At 39.0% G+C, this 18,411-nt stretch overlaps 2 protein-coding genes across 4 annotated transcripts in view; one reads left to right on the top strand and one right to left on the bottom strand.

Annotated features, from left to right (window-relative positions):
- CMSS1 (cms1 ribosomal small subunit homolog) overlaps window positions 1-18,411 on the top strand; it is a 344,697-nt gene that overhangs the window by 14,682 nt on the left and 311,604 nt on the right. The window lies entirely within an intron of this gene.
- Window positions 1-18,411, bottom strand: part of FILIP1L (filamin A interacting protein 1 like) — a 45,986-nt gene that overhangs the window by 3,306 nt on the left and 24,269 nt on the right. The window contains exon 2 of one of the 2 annotated variants that reach the window (XM_045540407.1): window positions 14,837-17,612. In XM_045540407.1, the coding sequence (XP_045396363.1) occupies window positions 14,837-17,497 (2,661 nt within the window). In that variant the 5' untranslated portion in view covers window positions 17,498-17,612. Of the gene's footprint in view, window positions 1-14,467; window positions 17,613-18,411 lie in introns of those variants that run through there. The other variant, XM_045540405.1, reaches the window with a different exon arrangement.

Here is an 18,411-nt window from a genome sequence, read left to right as displayed (position 1 = left end):
TAACCTGAAAGGATGCTCATCAGAATCATCTGTAGGATTTTTAAAACACAACAGATGCCCAGACCATCTCAGAACCTGTAGATTGTCTAGGAGTGGGAGAGAGGTGTGTGAATTTTTAATAAGCATCACAGGTTATTAAGTTTGTCTGATAAACCAATTGGCAGAAACACGATATTGGTGGAGCTTATTTCTTTTAAGCAACACTGGTATGTTTTGGTGAAGACAATGTGGCTTGGGGTGGTGGTCACTGATAGGGCCAGCTGCCAGAAAGTTCTTGGGTTCTTACTGTTTCTATACCATTGATGTACAAGTTTTTCATCTTTTCTTGCTAATTCTGATTTCACTACATAGTTTTTATCTCTAGATGGCAGCAAAGGCTGGTTATTGTAGTATGACAACCCTAAATGTCATTCCCAAATCTTAAAAGAAAAAATGATGGTGTTTTTTTCTTGTATGAATTTTATACTTGGACATGTTTCAGTAAATGAACTATGGAGCATTAAAATGTGTCATCTCTTGGATCATTTTTATAGAGCATTATGTCAAATAGCTCCAAGAAAGTTTTATCCAAATTTGGAGTGCATATTGCAAGAGGAATCCATGCCTAAGGCTCTTTTAAGACCACACAGTGAATGTTCTGTTCAGAGTTGGAGGCTCCTGGGTTTCATCAAAAAGCAGATGTCTTGGAGGAGATTAAGTAAGTTGGAAAGCTCATTCATAGAAAAAAAACAACTTTAAAAAAAATGCTAACTCAATTCAACATGGAGTTTGGGATTTGGAATGGATTACAAATCTGAAGGATGCCGAGCTCAATGAGGCAGAGGCAGTGGTTCTATCTAGGGAGCAGTCAAAAGGAGAGAAGTATATTTGTGGAATATATTCAGTAAATTCTAAAAGTATTGGTTTGTTTTGTCCATAGGTTCTAAAAAGAAACCTAGCAATCTGCAGACTCCCTGTTTATGGCAAGTCATTAGATAGCATTGAGTCATAGTGCTGAAAAGAAGTATAGAAAGGTGAAATGTTTTCAGTTTTATTCAAAGTCTCTGTTCTATAGCCCAATTTCTACATGACCCTTGTGTTCTTCACATTATCATGGAAAGCAGACATCTAAAAATATACCAGAACAATATCCGCGTTAATGGGGAAGCTGTCAGATCCTAGTTAGACAGCTGGAGTCAGGATGTTTCCTTTTCTCTAAATGAAATTAATTTTGTAAATGCTTTGAACTTTTAAGAGATGTATTGGCAACGTACTGTGTAAGAAAGCAGTGTTCCTTTGGGAGTGGTCATGACTTTAGGGACTGCAGGGCCGGTCATCACACCTTAGCACTAGAGGTTGAGAAGTTCAAGACTCCCAAGACCTTCTGTCATTTTGATTTGTGATAATTGACATGGAGTGGGAGCTGGGGTGGATTCAGAGCTGTCTGACTCTCCCAAGGACTCAGCTGTGGAATGCTTGGTCAAGGCCATGTGTTATCAGAATGACAGTCTTTTTGTTTTTATCTCAGTGTTTAATGGGAAAGTACATAAGTAATGATGATTGATATGGTGATGAAAAGGAGGAAACGCTAAACTGGAGAAAAATATCTTTGAAATATGGTTTTTTTTTCTTTTGTCTTTTATATTGTTTGGCAAATCACTGCTAATTTGTTGTGGGGGGAAATGGAAATAACAGATAATGAATATGGCATATAGCCCAAAATTTCATATGCTTTTTGTCTTGATTTTCTCAGAATTTCCTCATGATACAGCTTTGTCACTAAAAGTTTTACAGTTTTTTGTGGCTAGGGGTTCTTCAAAGGGAAACCTGTTTGATCAGCTCATCCCATTAACCTCCTTTGAGAGAACATTTGGTTTTACAGTGCTCCACTGCTATGACTGACATTACAGAGTTGTCCAGCTTCTGAGATGAAGGTTAGAGTAAACTGGTACCTTTACTCTATAACGTAGCATGGTTTGTAGTTGAACCTAGTCACCTCCCAATCTCTCTTTCTGTGGAAATTACACAACGGGCAGTAAGGGCAATCCATGAATAAACATTGAAATAGTTTGCAAAATCCTCCCTAACTCAGTTCTTTCCGTTTTGTGCTAGACGCATAGCATCCCGTGTAGAATTATTATGTTAAAATAAAATACACTAACCTTTAATAGTTGTCTTCCTTGTTTATTGTATTTCTTTTTATTCATCTGTCAAGTTTTTTTTGTTTTTTTGTTTTTTTGTTTTTTTTTGGAGACAGAGTTTCACTCTGTTGGCTGGGCTAGAGTGCCATGGAGTCAGCCTAGCTCACAGCAACCTCAATCTCCTGGGCTCAAGCAATCTTTCTGCCTCAACCTCCCTAGTAGCTGGGACTTCAGGCATGTGCCACCATGCCTGGCTAATTTTTTCTATATATTTTTAGTTGTCCAGCTAATTTCTTTCTATTTTTAGTAGTGATGGGGTCTTGCTCTTGCTCAGGCTGGTCTCGAACTCCTGACCTAGAGCAATCCTCCTGCCTCAGCTTCCCAGAGTGCTAGGATTACAGGCGTGAGCCACTGCTCCTGGCCTGTCAAGTTTTTCTTTCACCTCAGTTTTTCTTTTTTGACATCTTTCCTCCCCACCATTCTTTTTTCTTCTTTCCCCCCTTCATTCCTTCATTTGCACCTGCCTAATTTTTTTACTCTCAGGGTTACATCTTGGGTTAGCAGCTAGAGCACAGGATGTGGAGTCTGTGATCTACCTTCTAGTTTTGGCACTAAACAAGCTGTGTATCCTTGAGCAACCATTTAGCCAGTGTAAACCTCAGCTTCCTCATCTATAACCTTCATCTGGGGGTTAAAATACCTACCTGCAAGTGTTCTTTGGGGAGTAGATTTAGTGTGTAGAAAAGTCCCTGGCCCATCTAAAGTGTTGGGTGTTAGTTGTTACTATTGTTATCATTGTTATCATCTTTATATTTTTCCTTAAGATATCTATTTCTTGATCATAATCCTAACTTCTTTGATTGTTTTACTTTTCTTGTTTTTCTGCTTTATCACTTGTTTTACCATCTCTCCAATTAGTTATTGGAGAAATACTACCAAATGTAAGAGTTGAGTCAACTGAATAAGCAGTGCTGATTCCTGGGCTGTATTTCTAACCACTTTTGGCCCAGAAAAGGCCCCCCTTCACACACCCTTTCCCTTCCTTATACTATTTGGTCTTGTTGTTGAGAATCTTTCTTTGTTAGAGTGCACCTGGAAACATATTATCCTTTTCTATGTTTTCATATCTTTTAATTGTTTGAAAAATGAAGTAGTTCTACCATATCACCTGTAAAGTCCTTTGGCCCTGACATTCTGTGATTCTATGAAAAGAACAAATAAAAGCCAGCTCTGGCCCCCAGGTGTGTTGTTAGCCATGTGAGCCTTTGTTGAGCACCTACTATGAACAATATTTAAGTCCTGGGTACTGTAGGACAGTGGTTCTTAAGCTTTATATGCTCAGAGAGCTTGTTAAGATGCAGAATCCCTGTACTGGGATTTAATAGGTCTGAAAATGTGAAAGGCTGTAGAGTCCCAGGTGATTCTCATGACTGCATTTTGAGAAACATTGATATAGGAGTTTCAAAAATAAATGACAGTGTGGTATATGTAGACTATGCTATACTACTCAATTACAAAAAACAATGGTGATCTAGCACCGCTTATAGTATCATGGATAGAGCTTGAGCCCATCCTTCAAAGCAAGGTATCACAAGAATGGAAAAATAAGCACCACATGTACTCGCCATCAAATTGGTACTAACTGATCAACACTAAGGTGCTCACAGGGTAGTAATATTGATTGGGTGTTGGGAGGGTGAAGGTGGGTAAGCTCACAACTAATGGATGAGGTGCGCACTATATGGGGGAAGGGCACACCTCTAGCCCTGGCTTGGGTGAGGCTGTCATTACTTGTAACCAAAATGTTTGTACCCCCATAATATCCTGAAATTAAAAAAAAAATAAGTGACAGTTGATTGTTGCTCTCAAGGTTATAGTATAGGAGGGGTAACAAATAATTATAACATGAAGTAGAATGAAGTGGTATCATAGAAGTACAAACAAAGTGTTTTAGAAACCCACAGGAAGACTAAAAAATAAGGAAAGCTATCCAGAGGAAGTGACGCATGAAGGATGAGTAGGATTTCAATATGAGGAGCAAAGGGAGAAGAGCATTCTGCCCCTAGAAACAGCATGAGCAAAGGTGAGAAGGCCCAGCGGTACGCAGGAGGATAGTTAGTACTGTGTTCTGGTGAGGGTGCAGGGTATGTCCAGTGTTTCAAAGGGAGATGAGGTAGGAGATGAAAGCCATGGTAGAAGTTTTGAACTTTGGGCTCTAAGTAATGTTAAGTGCTGTTTTGGGGATGCCAGAGAATAGCCATGATCACAATGATTTTTAAAGTGAAGGTTGGGTTAGAGAGGTAAATTAGTTAAATGTAGTAGATTATCTTATATTACCGTCTGTACTAAGGTCTAGACTTGGGGAGTAGTAGCACAAATAAGGAGGGAGGACAGAAAAAGAAATAACAGGGCAGAGTGGCTGATTGAATCTGGAGGATGAGCAGAGAAGTGAGAATGGCTCCCAGATGTTGAGTCTGGGTAAGGGGAAGGTGATAGACCATCATCAGAAGTGGGACAAAGAACAGTTCAAGAGAGAACATGTATTGGTTTGTGGGCACATGCTAAGTTTGAAGTGTAATTGGGCCTTCATGTGGAACTGTTTGGTAGGATTGAAATTGTGGACATGTTGCTCTGAGGATCATCACAGAGAGACTGTTCGTACCATTTAAGTGGCTGAGGCTGCTCAGGAAGAAAATGTAATATTCAATGTCATCTGCCACTCATTTTCTCTCCCACCATAAGTACTTCTACATCCCTTTTCCAGAGCCTGAGAGGTGAATTTTGTTGGACCCTACCGTGTACCCACATCTCTGCATAGGACCACCTGATCTTACTAATAACAGTGTAGCTAGTTCTGAGAACAGCCCCCTAAGGAGGCATTTCTTCCCATTACTTGAACAATGCATAGTGACTGAACCATTGTCCAGGGACTGATTGACCTGCTAGGGGAAAGGAAATCCTGCCCCTCTCTTCCAGTGACCTGGCTGGCCCCGCAGCCATTGTGTCTGAACTAAGCAGACAGATTACATAAACTTACACTCTTTGGGGGGATTTGCCACTTCTTGGCACAGGGGCTTGCAGTAAGGACAGGATGGCCTCCCCCAAAGCATATTTCCTTCCTCATTGGCAGTCTGAGAAAAACCTGGAATAGGGCCATAGTTGATAGGTTTGCCTAAAAAAATAATAAAATTTATCCATTGTTCTCCCTAGTCCTCTCATTGTCCTTCTTAGAAGCTAAACTCAGCAGCCTCAGAAGCATTTATATTTTTCAAAGTTTCTATAACAAATATATATCATCTATAATCAGAAAAAGTTTTACATAAAATAAATGGGCTGCTTATGTATATTACTATGAGAGATGTCCTTCTCAGCATGGTCCCTACCCCCGTTGCCCTATAGGAATTATCTGTCTGTTACAGACCCTTTGAGCATCTGTTGCAGTTTTCAGTTAACTCCTCTTTCTGTAAAATTGTGGTTCTGAGGCTTCAAAAGTGACTGATATCAATGAATTCAGACAAGAACACCATTATAAGGGAAAGAACAGAAAAAGAATAGCTTTTTTTTTTTTTAAAGAGAAGAAAAAAATTAAAACCCAGCCAAACCCACTAATAGTGAAGGACAGTAATGCATTCCTGAGGAATTACTTTGAGTTGTTTGACGAGTGGCTGTATTAAAGCAAGTTTTTATATGCCTTTCATTATTACAAGGAGGAACATAGGGGAACTTTCCTTTGAATTGGCAGTTTTTACTTAGGATGCTTCCCTGGTTTGCAATTATAATCTTAATTGGGAGCAGAATTTGGAGACTGATAAGGTTGAACCCTAACACTTCTCCCTCTGAGCTGAGAAAATACATGGTGCTTATTTAAAAAAAATATTGTGGGAGCTGATACTGTTTGAGAAACAGAAGTCCAAAATTAGGGTGTACCATCCAGAAAAATTTACTAGGCTTCTGCATAGTCAAAAGTCACATCGTATGTGACCTGAGTTGCTGGTGCTTGTCTTTATAGTGGCTAGACCTTGATCCCTTGATTGCCTTTTCTGCAGCCACCTACTTATAAGCTTAGATGTACATGATTGTGTTGCTCCTCGCATAGATCACTTTCACTCACTTCTGTTGCTTTTCTCATCATCTCTGAGGCCCATCATGTACCTCCTGCTCTGCACATACTGATGGCCTGTCCAAGCTCATTCTTAGTGCTTGGCATTCGTGCCCTTCACTTACAGAATCCTGTCTTAGAATAGAGTGGACATTGGCTGCAACTTCAGTGTTCTCTGAGAACGGTCTCCTGATGATGACAATACAAGCTTCTCTATGGTCTTACTTTCTCCCCTCTCCTATCCCCAGCACAATCACCAGGTCAGTCTTCTGCCTGCCCATTTGTGTGGGGCTTGGCCTCTCACATTTGTTTTCTCTTGTTACTGTGACAGTGACTTCAGGGAGGCAGGGAGATTGGGAAGGAGAGGCAAACCACTATTGGCTATGGTGATCATGGAAGGTTTCACAAGAGGCGAGCCTTTTTCAGTGTGTCTTATTTCACTTGATAAGAAATGAGAATTCTATCCAAGCAGAGTCGTAGGGAGGAGAAAGGGGAAAGCTCTGCGTATGTCTCAGGGCATTCTGAGTGTTCTGGCTGAAGTGGCAGATTTGTGAGGTGGAGCAAAAGGAGGTAACATTAGGCAAACTCTCTATCACCATAGGTAGTGGAGAGGATCAAATGCAATTTGTAATGCTTTCCCTTGCGCTGAGGTAGCTTCTCAGTATGTTGCCGTGGAAAGAGAATGGGACAACAGAGTCAGACCTTCGTTCACATCTCAGTTTTGTCACATACTAACAGAATGACCTGGAGCAACTTTCCTTATGTCTCACAGTTTTAATTTATTTACCTCTGAAATTGTGATAATACCCACTTTATAATGGTGTTGTAAATTGAAATAATATTGTATAAAGGATTAGATTCTCCCCCTTCTGTTGTGTTACCTCACTACCCAGAAGCCTTCTGTGAGGAAGGACACAGGCTCCCTAGCACTGTATTCATGGTTCTTCACAGTCTGACTAGACTGTGCCCTTCACTCCTTACCCTGCTCCAAGCATCTCAACTCCAGCCACATTGCACTGCTCATTGTTCCTTGAACGTTGGTTGTTGGCCCTCCTGCCTGCCCCCACACCTCTGCCTGTGGGCACCTTTTTGGAACACCTTTTTGTCTCTTTCTATCCCAGTCTTCCTTATCCTTCAGGCTCTGCTCAATTCTCATCTGTTTCTGAAACCTGACCCCAAAGCCCCACCTCAGAGTAACCTGCTCCTCCTCCAAACTCCTATGGTACTTACTGTCTATATATAATTTCTTCTCTGTGTTATACTCTTTGTTACCTTTTAAGGTAGTCCTTAACTCCTGCCTTAGATTCCAAACCTTAACACCTGCAAAGCTCCCTAACACAACAATAAGCAATTTCAGGTGCTTCATAAATATTCGATAGTTTATTTCTGTAGGTGATTCGTTGAAGAATGAAGAAAGCCTGTATCCTAATAGAGCCTGTGCCTAATAGAGCCTAATCCATGACTGTGTTGGCTATAAGCTAATACAGAGGAAGTTCAAACTTTTCAGAGAGGACTGTTTAGAAAACTCTAAAGTCTAAACAGAAAGTTGTCCCTTAAGTTCTTGGGATTCCTGCTGACACCTATTTAAGGCAAAGTAGTTTGGTGATCCAGGCTCTTTATTTCTCCCAAATGCACAGGAGAAATGGAAAGCTCTAGTTGATAATATGGTATCTTAGACACAGGTACAAGGTACCAATACAAATATAAATGTTCAAATATGTGTGTGCTCTGGGCCAATCTGTCCAGTGAGTGGAAACAATCCTTGTGCAACAGAACTCTTCAGGTCAGATTTTATAAGTTGCTTTGGGGCTTATGTTTAGTCAGATTCAAGATTCTCCTCTCTACACATTAGACATAAGAGTTTTCAAATGAGTTGTCAAATTTTTCCTGTAACAAGCTACATAAAAGTGGAATTGGCTTATAGGTAAGTCAGTTGATCTCTCTCTCTCTCTCTAATGCAGTGGTTTTCAATTGGAAGAGGAGTGAGTTTGCCCCCCGGGAACATATAGCTGTTTCTGGAAACATTTTTGTCATAGTTTGAGGGATGCTCCTGAACATCCTACGAACATCTCCACCCTCTCCTTTCCCCCAACAAAGACTTTTTGGGTCCAAACTGTTAATAGTCTTGTAGTTGAGAAATTGTTCTAATTGGGTGTGGGAGGGACTGGTATGAGAGTTCAAAGAAATTAATTCATAGAAATTTAGAGAAGGAAACAAATGTTTAGAGACCATCTAATAGATATGACACCTACAAGTGAGAAAATGAGGAAGAAGTTTAATTTCTAAAGGGGAAGCAACTCATGTAGGTTGTTGGTTTATTTATGCCCCAACCTTATTTCCCCAAAATAATTTTAAATGATTAAAGTAGGATGGAAAGACTTCAAATTGAGAAATCATTGGAAGTTAGAACCAGACTTGATCTTAGAGATCACCAAGTCCAATTCTCTTATTTCACAAAAGTGAAATGATTTGTCCAGGTCATCACAGCTGACTAGAAAAGGAATGAACTAGACCTGATCTTCTGTTTGCCTGCCCTTAATCATTCCACCTACCTGAATCTTTCTCTGTGAAGCCGTGTTAATCTACTGTAATCCTCCTTAATCTCCAGTTTATTGGTAGAAATGTACAGTTTCCCACTTGATTAAATGTTGCCTGATACTCTGGTTTCTTGTTTCATTTCCTTGCCAAGATTAATAAGCTTTTCAAGGGCAGTGAATCTTCGATCTCTGCAGTACCTGCCCCCCCAGGGTTGGGTAGGAGGTAGGTAGTTCAGTATGTCATGATCAGTGGATTGATCAATTGTGTTCATGTGATGCTTTGAAGAAAACATTGCATGCTGGGATACTGTGCATGTCACTGGGACACACGAGTTTCACTGCATAAGGATTGTTCACTCACTGAACAGATTGGCCCAGAGTATATGCATATTTGAACATTTATATTTGTATTAATACATTGTACCTTTGTCTCTTTCAAAGATACAACAGTATAAACTAGAGTTGTTGTTTTTTTCTCTCTCTTTTTTTGACCCTTGCCAAGTCTATATGAGCTACCACAGTATAAACTAGAGTTTTCAGGTAAACTATTTCAGATATGGTTCAGATAAACCATTTCCCATGTGCCTTTGGGAAAAATAAAGGGTCTAGACAATCAACTACCTTTGCCTTGATTGGAGAAAAAAATGGTTTCAGTAGGAATTCTAAGAATTTATGAGATAACTCCCTCTATTGTTTAGACCTTTCTAAAGAGTCCTCTCTGAAGAGTTTCAATTTCCTCTTTATTAGCTTATAGCCATTACAGGCATGAATGTCCATTAGTAAACCCACCTCCACCCATCCAGAGGCCTCAGGAAGGGCCAAGAATGAGGCAGGCTTTGAGGTTTGTAGGGCCTATATTTTTGTACATTGTTAGTGATCCAAACATGACTAGCCTTTAAAAAGTAAAACAAAATAGATGCCGAAAAAAAGAAATAAAGACTATTTTAGGTATAATAAGTTCAAAAATATCATAACAGGACCATTTAGCTATGAGGGGGACCTCACTAAAACAAGAAAACTAGTTTCAGGCTTTCAAAAAATTACCTCAAATCAGATCAGTTTTATTTCTCTTGACCAATAATTTTGATAATGAAATTTTGAAATGAGTCCACAAGTAAAGAGGATTATCCCTGGGATGTCTGACTGCGATGCCAATAGTTAGCCCAGAGTATATTTTTACGGCAACATTCTAAATGTAAAACCTGCTGTCCTGATGGAATGGTGACAGATTTGTAAGTGCTGCCATGTGAGTGGTGTTAATTCATTATCAAATTATAAAGTACTTAGAGGTGTTATTCATTTAACTAGCTGAACTCCCTAAGTATTCCTTACTCTACAGTGCTGCGTTTGGGAGATGCCTGCTCTGATGTATTTGACTGCACAAAAGCTTTACCCTTCTTGAAGTAGCTTGAAAAGTGGAAAGGGTCCATCACTTGGAAAGGAAAGGGCTTGGAGTTTAATCTAAATGAAAATGAATTTAAAGGGGTTTGAAGGTTTGGAAACTTTAGCAAACTACTTGTCTTCCTTGCTCTTTCTCGAATTTGTTTCACTGTGCCCTAAGGTGAATGGAGTGCTTTATTCATCTAACTGCCCTCTTTAATGTGTATTCTGGACCATTCCCAAGAAATGCTACAGAGTTAAGTTGAGGGCCTGAGATCTGAGGGAGAAACAGACCTTGTAGGTGTCAGACAGCCTGCTAAAGCCCAGCCAAAGATTCAGGCATCTGTGATTTGCTACAGTTTTAAAACTGGGAATCTTCCCACCCAATAAAATGGTAGTTTTTATTGAGCTTTCCTTTTAAATAAAAAGAAAAGCCTAGATAATAAGCCTTCTGTTTGTCATGCCAACCACTAGAGGGCAGAATAGTCACATTTCCTGGGACAGGTGTAATTCATTCTGAGTGGTGCTATAGTCAGAACACATTTGCCAATGCTTATCAATACAGATGTTCCTTACTTTATGATAGGATTAAATCCAGATAAGCCCATTGTAAATTGAAAATATATTTAATACACCTAACCTACTGAAAATCATAGCTTTGCCTAGCCTTCCTTAAATGTGCTCAGAACACTTACATTAGTCTACAGTTGGACAAAATCATCTGCCAGCAAAGTCCACTGTAGAGTATCAGTTGTTTACCCTCATGATGGCGTGGCTGACTGGGAGCTGCGGTTTGCTGCCTCTGCCCAACATCATGAGAGTGTATTGCACAGTGTATTGCTAGCCTGAGAAAAGATCAAAATTCAAAGTATAGTTTCTACTGAATGGGTATCACTTTTGCACCATCTTAAAGTCAAAAAATCAAAGTTGGACCATATTAAATGGGACGTTTATATGAGAATTTCTAAAACAATGGAATTCCAACATTTTAGGGTACATACTAATCTGCAGAGGACCTTGATAAAATGCAGCTTCCTGGGCCCTTCTCCCCAGAGATTCTGATTTGATAGCTCTGGGTGGAACTTAATGTTAACATGAAGAGATTCTCATACAGGTGTCTTGGGTTTTACTTTGAGAAATGTTGATCTATAAGAGTGTTTGGGGCATGCATTTCTGTCTGATTATCTTTTCTCTTGGTATTTCAAAGCAAAATGATTATTTTGGAGGAAAAAACAAACAAAGAGAAACCAAGGTATAGGGAAACTAGGGTGTTGGTTAAAGGTTTTTCCTTGCCTTTGTCTAACATGTTTCAAAGGAGACTCACTTTGTAAACATTCAGAATCAAAGAAGCTACTAAAACATGTTTTTATTTAGAGTTATACTTCAATCAGTAAATATCATAGTCTCCTTAGGCTATAAAATTTTTAATAAAATATCCCTTCTATGAACATCTCACAGTGCCTCTAATTTTATCCTTTGGATATTAGGAAGACGTCACACCTAATGTCTTGGCATTGTCAAGATATAATTTTGGAGACCTTCTGAGTATATTTTATGTAATCCTGTCATGATCTTGAACAAGTATAGAGATCCTCTTTTATATGCAAAGATTCAACTGTAGCAATGTACAATTTCCTTCTGGTAAGGATGACAATTTTATATTTGCTAGTGCCCCTAGAGAGCAGTGGCATCCTCTTGGGGAAAGTTTTGGCATTGCTTTTAGGTGGAAAAAGGAATGTGGTAAAATCATTCACTTCTGTGACAGAATGCTGCAGTTTTCAGAGTTAGAGAAATAGTGGGACTGTGAGTCAAATGAAACTTGGTTCTGAAATTGGGACCAATCAGTGAAAGGAAAATACGTGTTTTAAGCTATACATAAAAATGGCCTTATCTTCTATGAGTTTATCATGGACCAAAGCATACAACACTCCACCCTCACATATTTCATATGAAGATTTTCCAGGGTCACTTCTCTCTCCTTGGTTTTTTGGGGGAGGGAGTCTGTGATTACATGTCAATGAAAAAGGAACTGTAATCTTCTAATCTCTATCTCCCTTCTCCCCCCTGTTTTGCACACACACAAAGGATATAGGAAACTATTAAAGGCCAAAAATCTAGAATGTGTCATTTTATGTGTAATTTTATAGGAAAAAAAGATGTTTTGCAGAAATTATGCTGTCTTTATGATGAATTTTAATTAGTGCCACTTTTAATAATCTGTATGTAAATTACTAATTTGACAGTCTCCTAAAGTTTATTTTGATGCTGATATGAATTATTGTGCTAAAGGAATCCTCCAAGTAAAGGAACCTCTAAAAGAGAGGTAATCCTTGAGGGTCTGGTAAATTTCCAGTTATGTTAGATTAAGTACTCAGGAAGCCTATTTATAGTTAAGATCTGGAGCAGATGATGAAATGAGAATTTGTACATTATAATCATGGAGCTCAGGACTTGTGGTGTTTACTGTAGAGAATGGCTATGGCTTGTATAATATAAGAAATTGAATTTTTACAAAATGGATGGGCTGATGAATAGCCCGAAGCTCTTAAACTCTATTAGTTACAAGTGTGCCAAGAATGGGTTTCCCTCCTCCCTCCAGCACTTAGGGCAGCTTGGAGGAAACTGGGGTGATGGGAATCCCTTGGCTAGTTATTTCTGCCTCTTTATCACTCAGTGCCACACAAAGATGTTTTCTGTTTAGAAGCCTTTGTCCTTGAATTCCAATTTCTGTTGTTCATAATTTTATGACCAGTTGATCAGTGCCTTCTAAAGCATTGAACAGACCCACTCTCAATTATTAACTAGAAAAAGATCTCATGCAGCAGCAGCAGGAGCAGCATTATCATTGTCTACTTTGAAAGAGCTAAAATGAGGTATGTTGTTCCTTCCAGAGTTCTAGGCCAAGGTGACTTAAAAATAAAATAGTTTTGAAAAACATTTAGACCATCGTGTATTTTGTAATACAGTTGGGTCACAGCCGATTCCCAAGATAAATGTGTTTAAACAGAAGCTTTCTCATTCATCGGTAGCCTCAGCTTTCATCCAAATTTATTTAATGATGATGCAAGCCCACAGTGTTGGTGTTGCAGTTCATCACCATGGATGTGTTTCTGTCAACAAATCCTCACTTTGCCATCATGAAATTGATTTTGCAGGGAAAAGGAGGATAATTATGAAAGATTCCTTTTATTCTTAAAGATCTTCATGGTTTGCCTAGATGTCTAAATAAATGGTGTTTAAATAGTAACTGAATTTAAAAGCAGTACAATTGACCACAGTAAATTAACAGTTATGGGGTTAGAAAAAAGAAAATGGTGATAAGCTAGTTTGTCCTTTGGAGTGTGACTTGGGGACCAGACATATAATTTAAAATGTTCTTTTCAAAACTTATTCTGTGCTCAGAAGTATAGATTATACTTAGGGAGTCCTGTGAGCCAGGCACCAAAATTTCTAGGATGCTTTGGCTGAGTTTTTTTTCACTTGCCTTGTAAATTACATACTAATAATCACCAAAAAAATTCACAGTATATTACTTCCTTCAACTAACATACCATGTGATTTTTTTTTTTTAATATGCCTTTTCTGTAACTTGTGTTCATAACTTGCTTTGGCTTTTATTTGCTTGTTGAGAGGTAAAAAGAACAATTGAATTGAAAGCTTCTGAATGCAGTCTACTTTTAAGAAGCAGGGTAGGTAGCACCTACATTAAATAATCCAAACCGTTTTGAGAACCATATAGGAAAAAGGAATATGAATGACATTTTTGCTTTGAAGCACTGTGTTCAGGAGCTTGTTGGTCATAGTGGCTGATTCCAGACTTGGTTGTAGACATACATGTTTTGTGGGGATTTTGGTCTATGGTAGAAATAGTCAACTCTTGATTGTCATCATAACTTGTCATTCCAAATGTGCTCTCTCTGGCTTCCTATCACATCTCAAAGTGTTTTACTTTTACCATTAGCTTATATGTGCTCACAAAAAGCTAATTATTTAATATCATTTCATTATTATCAGTAAAGATTTAGTAAGTTCCTAATATATACTAAGCATTGTGTTGGTCACCAGGGATACTGAGATACATGCAAACGTAGTTAAGTTTGCTCCTGAAAAATCTTATAGTTCACTTTGAAATCAAAGTGATGTAAAATTTTTATTTATTTGAACCACTTTCTCCTCCTCTAATATGTGATCAGAAGTTGACTGTAAATGGGAAAATACTTCCTGTTTGTTTTTAAGGAAGAATTAATAGACATTATGAATAAGAATTAAATTCTATTGTACATGCAGAAATATAATGCAAAATGACCAAAAGAAAATTCAGCAAGCAATGGTAAAAACAACAAATTATTTACTGCTTTATAATGTTAAAGTATTTCACCAAGACAAGTTGCAGTCAAATTAAAGTGAGTTATGGAAAATGAAATACATAAAGATGTATTTTTACAGGTGCAGACTAAATATTTTCCATACTGGTATGTAAATGAAAAGATATACAGTAAGTGCACACTTGATATGACTATGCAGGCAACAGTTAGTTTCAGATACTCTTGTATAATTCATGCACAAACCTTCCCAAAGTACAAGTTCAGTCAGTCTTTTTGGGGATATGAAGGGATGATTAAAAAAGGATTGCGTTCCTTGCAAGAATATCAGTATGGACTGGATGAGGGTGAGCGTGGTCAGTTATATATATTACTTACTGTAATTTGTGATTGTCGAGGAAGGGGTGTGGCTGTTGGTGTGATAGTAATACTGCTGGTGACTTTATTGGTTGTTTTGTTTAGTGCCCCATTAGTTAAGCCTTGAGTTCGGTTATCCTGCAGTGGTGTTGAGGGGCTGGCAGGTCTCACGGGGCTGGCCACAGCTTGCATGTAAGGGCTTCCTAAGTGAATGTGGATTTTATTATCCTCAGTAGTTATCACACTTGAACTATTACTGTTTGAACGTTGAAACTGCCATGATGACTGCCGGTCTGGGGAGACTCTGAAAATCGCATGCTTGGCACTGATTTCAATTGGTTCTGGAGAGCGTCCCTGCTCAGGAGAGCTGGCTGAACCAGTCACAGCCAAAACCTGAATAGGTGACATTGTCCTTTCTGGAGTTAAAGAACCACAAGACTCTGGGGTCTGTGCTCTGGCAAAGGTTGCCATAGTGATCGGGGACATGCCTTGCTCTAAATTCATGAGGCCTTCCGTAGAGGTTTTGGATTTCACTGGTGTTATGGAGGCATTTTGGAGGATAGTTATCCTTTGCTTTGGGGTGCCACAGTTCGGTATCACTGCAGTGCTCGTGTAAGAGTGAGGGCTCTCTGTGGTCGGACTTGTGATTTCAAGAGTAGCTGTGTTTTGGACATGGTCTGGAGTAACCTTTATATGAAGTGGCTGCCCAGGTGTGTGGCTTAGGACTAGATCTCCAGGTTGTACAAAGTTGCCATTGGATTTAGTTTGTATTTTTCCATTCTGAGGATGGCCCTCCTTGGATTTCATCCAAGGAATCCATAGCTTCCTGTTAACGGGACAGGGAGTAGATGGGTTGCATTTGAAGGACAGCACAGATTCCTCTTCATTAGGGTCCTCGTCCTGGTCCTCACTCTCCTCGTATAACTGACCATTGATGACTGCTCGTTCCAAAGGAATGAGGCTCTTGTAATCAGGTGGTTCATTGTCTGCTGCTTCTGTCTGAACTTCTTTAGAAAACACTTGAGGATCAGAGATTCTTCTTCCATTGAGATTAGGCCGGAGGCTCTTACTAAAATGCCGGTACCTCTCTAACTCTTTAGTGAGGTTTTCAATCTCTCTTCCTAAATCTCTGTTCCTGTTTTCCTGTTGATTAAGTTTCTTTTGCAGAACTGAGTGATCTCCCTGGAGGTGACATATTAGGTCTTCCGTTGCCATGTATTCATGAATTTTCTCTTTTAATGCATCCACTTCTCTTGAGAGGTGCCCTGACTTAGCTTCTTCTTCTTGAAGCCTTTTGAAAAGCCATTGTTCATGGCTGGACTCTGTCTTTTCTGCCAACTTGTATTTAGCAAGTTCCATTTTAACTTGTTCTAGCTCTTCAGATAAAAATTGAGCTTTGTCTCGTTCATTAGCATACCTTCGTTCTAGAGTCTCATACTCATCTTCTGTTTTCATGAGGTCATCCTCGATGGCTTTCATATCCTTTAGCTTCAGTTTCAGTCTTTCCACCTCTTGAGAGAGCTCTTTAATTTTATTGTTTTCTTGGTGTAATGCTGTTGTGGACTTACCAGAGTCTTGATTTAATTTGTGTTTTAGGAAATCTTTTTCAGTTGCTTCTAATGATTGAAGCCTATTTTTCAACATATTAACTTTTGACAGGAGATCATTTCCTTTCTCTTCCTCTGCTTTCAATTTGTTTTTTAGATCATCTCTCTCCTTGGTTACACTGTACATCTTTTCTTCCACATCAGTTTTGGATTTGAGTGCCCTTTTAGTTTCCTCAATTAACTTCTCAGTAACCGTTGTTACTTTATTTTGCTCCACTTGAAGCTGAGAAGAAGCAGCTTGTAACTTATCTTCAGTTTGCTTTAATTTTTCACTCATTGTTTTCCGCTCATCTACGAGCATCACAGTTAATGTTTTCAGTTTAGTTAAATCCTCTTTTAGGGTGAATTCTGTCTGTTCCAGGCGACTTTCAATAGCTTCAAGCTCTTTGATCCTTACTTTTAAACTCTCCAGTTCTTGAGACAACTGCTTTGTGGTCATCCTTTCTTTTTCTAAATTGCATTTCAGAGAGTAGCATTCTTGTTTGCTTTTGTTGAAAGCATCTTCTAATTTTTCCAGAGCCATAATTCTTTTACTGAGTTTTTCAACCTCTAGTTTAAAGTCTTTACTTTGTGATGTTTCCTTTTCAAGCCTCTTATTGAGATCTCTGCACTGCTCCTCCATTTTTATTAGCTCTTCATCTTTCCCTTCCATATCTAGCACACGTTTCCTAAGCTCTTCTACTTCCGCCATGATACCAGCATTTCCATATTCTCCCTTGTTGATTTTTTCTTTTATATCTTGCAGCTCCTCTTCTGCTTTTCGTAAAGTCCTATTTGTCTCTTCCAACTCATCAATTTGCCGGCTGAGTGCTGCCAGCTTTTGTCGAAGCTGGCGATTTTGACTGTCCTCATTGGTGAGCTTTGCCATAATTGCGTCTTGGTCCTGGTGAAACTTTGTGGTCTGCGTTTGCAGTTCCTTCTCTAGTCTGTTTGCCTTCTGCTCTTCTTCCTGAACTCTGGCTTTAGCAAGGGCTAGTTTGGCATGTGTTTCCTTTGCATTTGTGGTCAGGTCTTGGATTTTCTGTCTTTGAAGGGCGAGCTGTGCCGTCAGTCTTTGTTGTTCATCCACCACCATCAAAGCAAAAGACTTCAATTTGGTCAGCTCCTCTTTCAGGGTGGTGACCTTCTTCTCTTTTTCTTGATCCTTCTTCTCCTGGGACTTGGTTTCTTGATCAATCAGCTTCTTTAATCTGCAAAATATAAGAGTACATTCTAGTTTGTGATTGGTGCTTTAGTAACTCATCAGATTAAACATTTATGTAATTTAGAAAGATTGTATCAGTTCATACAAAATATGCAAAGAAGTTCCTGAATTTAATGAGGGAGGAGAATCTTGATAAACAGATAATTTGCTTTCTTATTTCACTACCATTGATTAGTAACAGTTGCAGGAGCCTTAGAAAAGTAAGGGCAAGAATTTTTGGTTTAAATTGCTTGTGCAACATATAATTAGTACGTAGTCTAGCCTGAAGGCTGTGAAAATAGGAACAAGCTTGAGATGCAGTTAGACCTGGCTTCAAGACTGACTGGACCTACTCTTACCAGCTAATTAACCCGGGCAGTTGTTTAACATCTGTGAGCCTAAGTTTCCTCATATGAAAAATGGGACAATAATTATATTTACCTCAGGTGCTTCTTATGAAAACTAAATGAGATAATTCGTCTAAGATTCTCACAGCCCTAGCACATGGTAAGCAATTTGTTAGTTGTTGCTGTTGTTCTTTTGTTATTAATATTATTACATTTTTCAAATGGTTTGTTTGAACCAAAATATGTGGTATATTAATATTTGATGCTCAACTCCCTGATTCTTTTTTTTTTTTTTTTTTTTTTTTTTTTTGAGACAGTGTGTCGCTTTGTTGCCCTGGCTAGAGTGAGTGCCGTGGCGTCAGCTTAGCTCACAGCAACCTCAAACTCCTGGGCTTAAGCGATCCTACTGCCTCAGCCTCCCAAGTAGCTGGGACTACAGGCATGCGCCACCATGCCCGG

The sequence above is a fragment of the Lemur catta genome, chromosome 1 (assembly GCF_020740605.2).
Source record: "Lemur catta isolate mLemCat1 chromosome 1, mLemCat1.pri, whole genome shotgun sequence".
NCBI classification, from domain to species: Eukaryota; Metazoa; Chordata; class Mammalia; order Primates; family Lemuridae; genus Lemur; species Lemur catta.
Note: the sequence above shows the minus strand (reverse complement) of the source record. Positions and strands in the feature narration are given on the sequence as shown.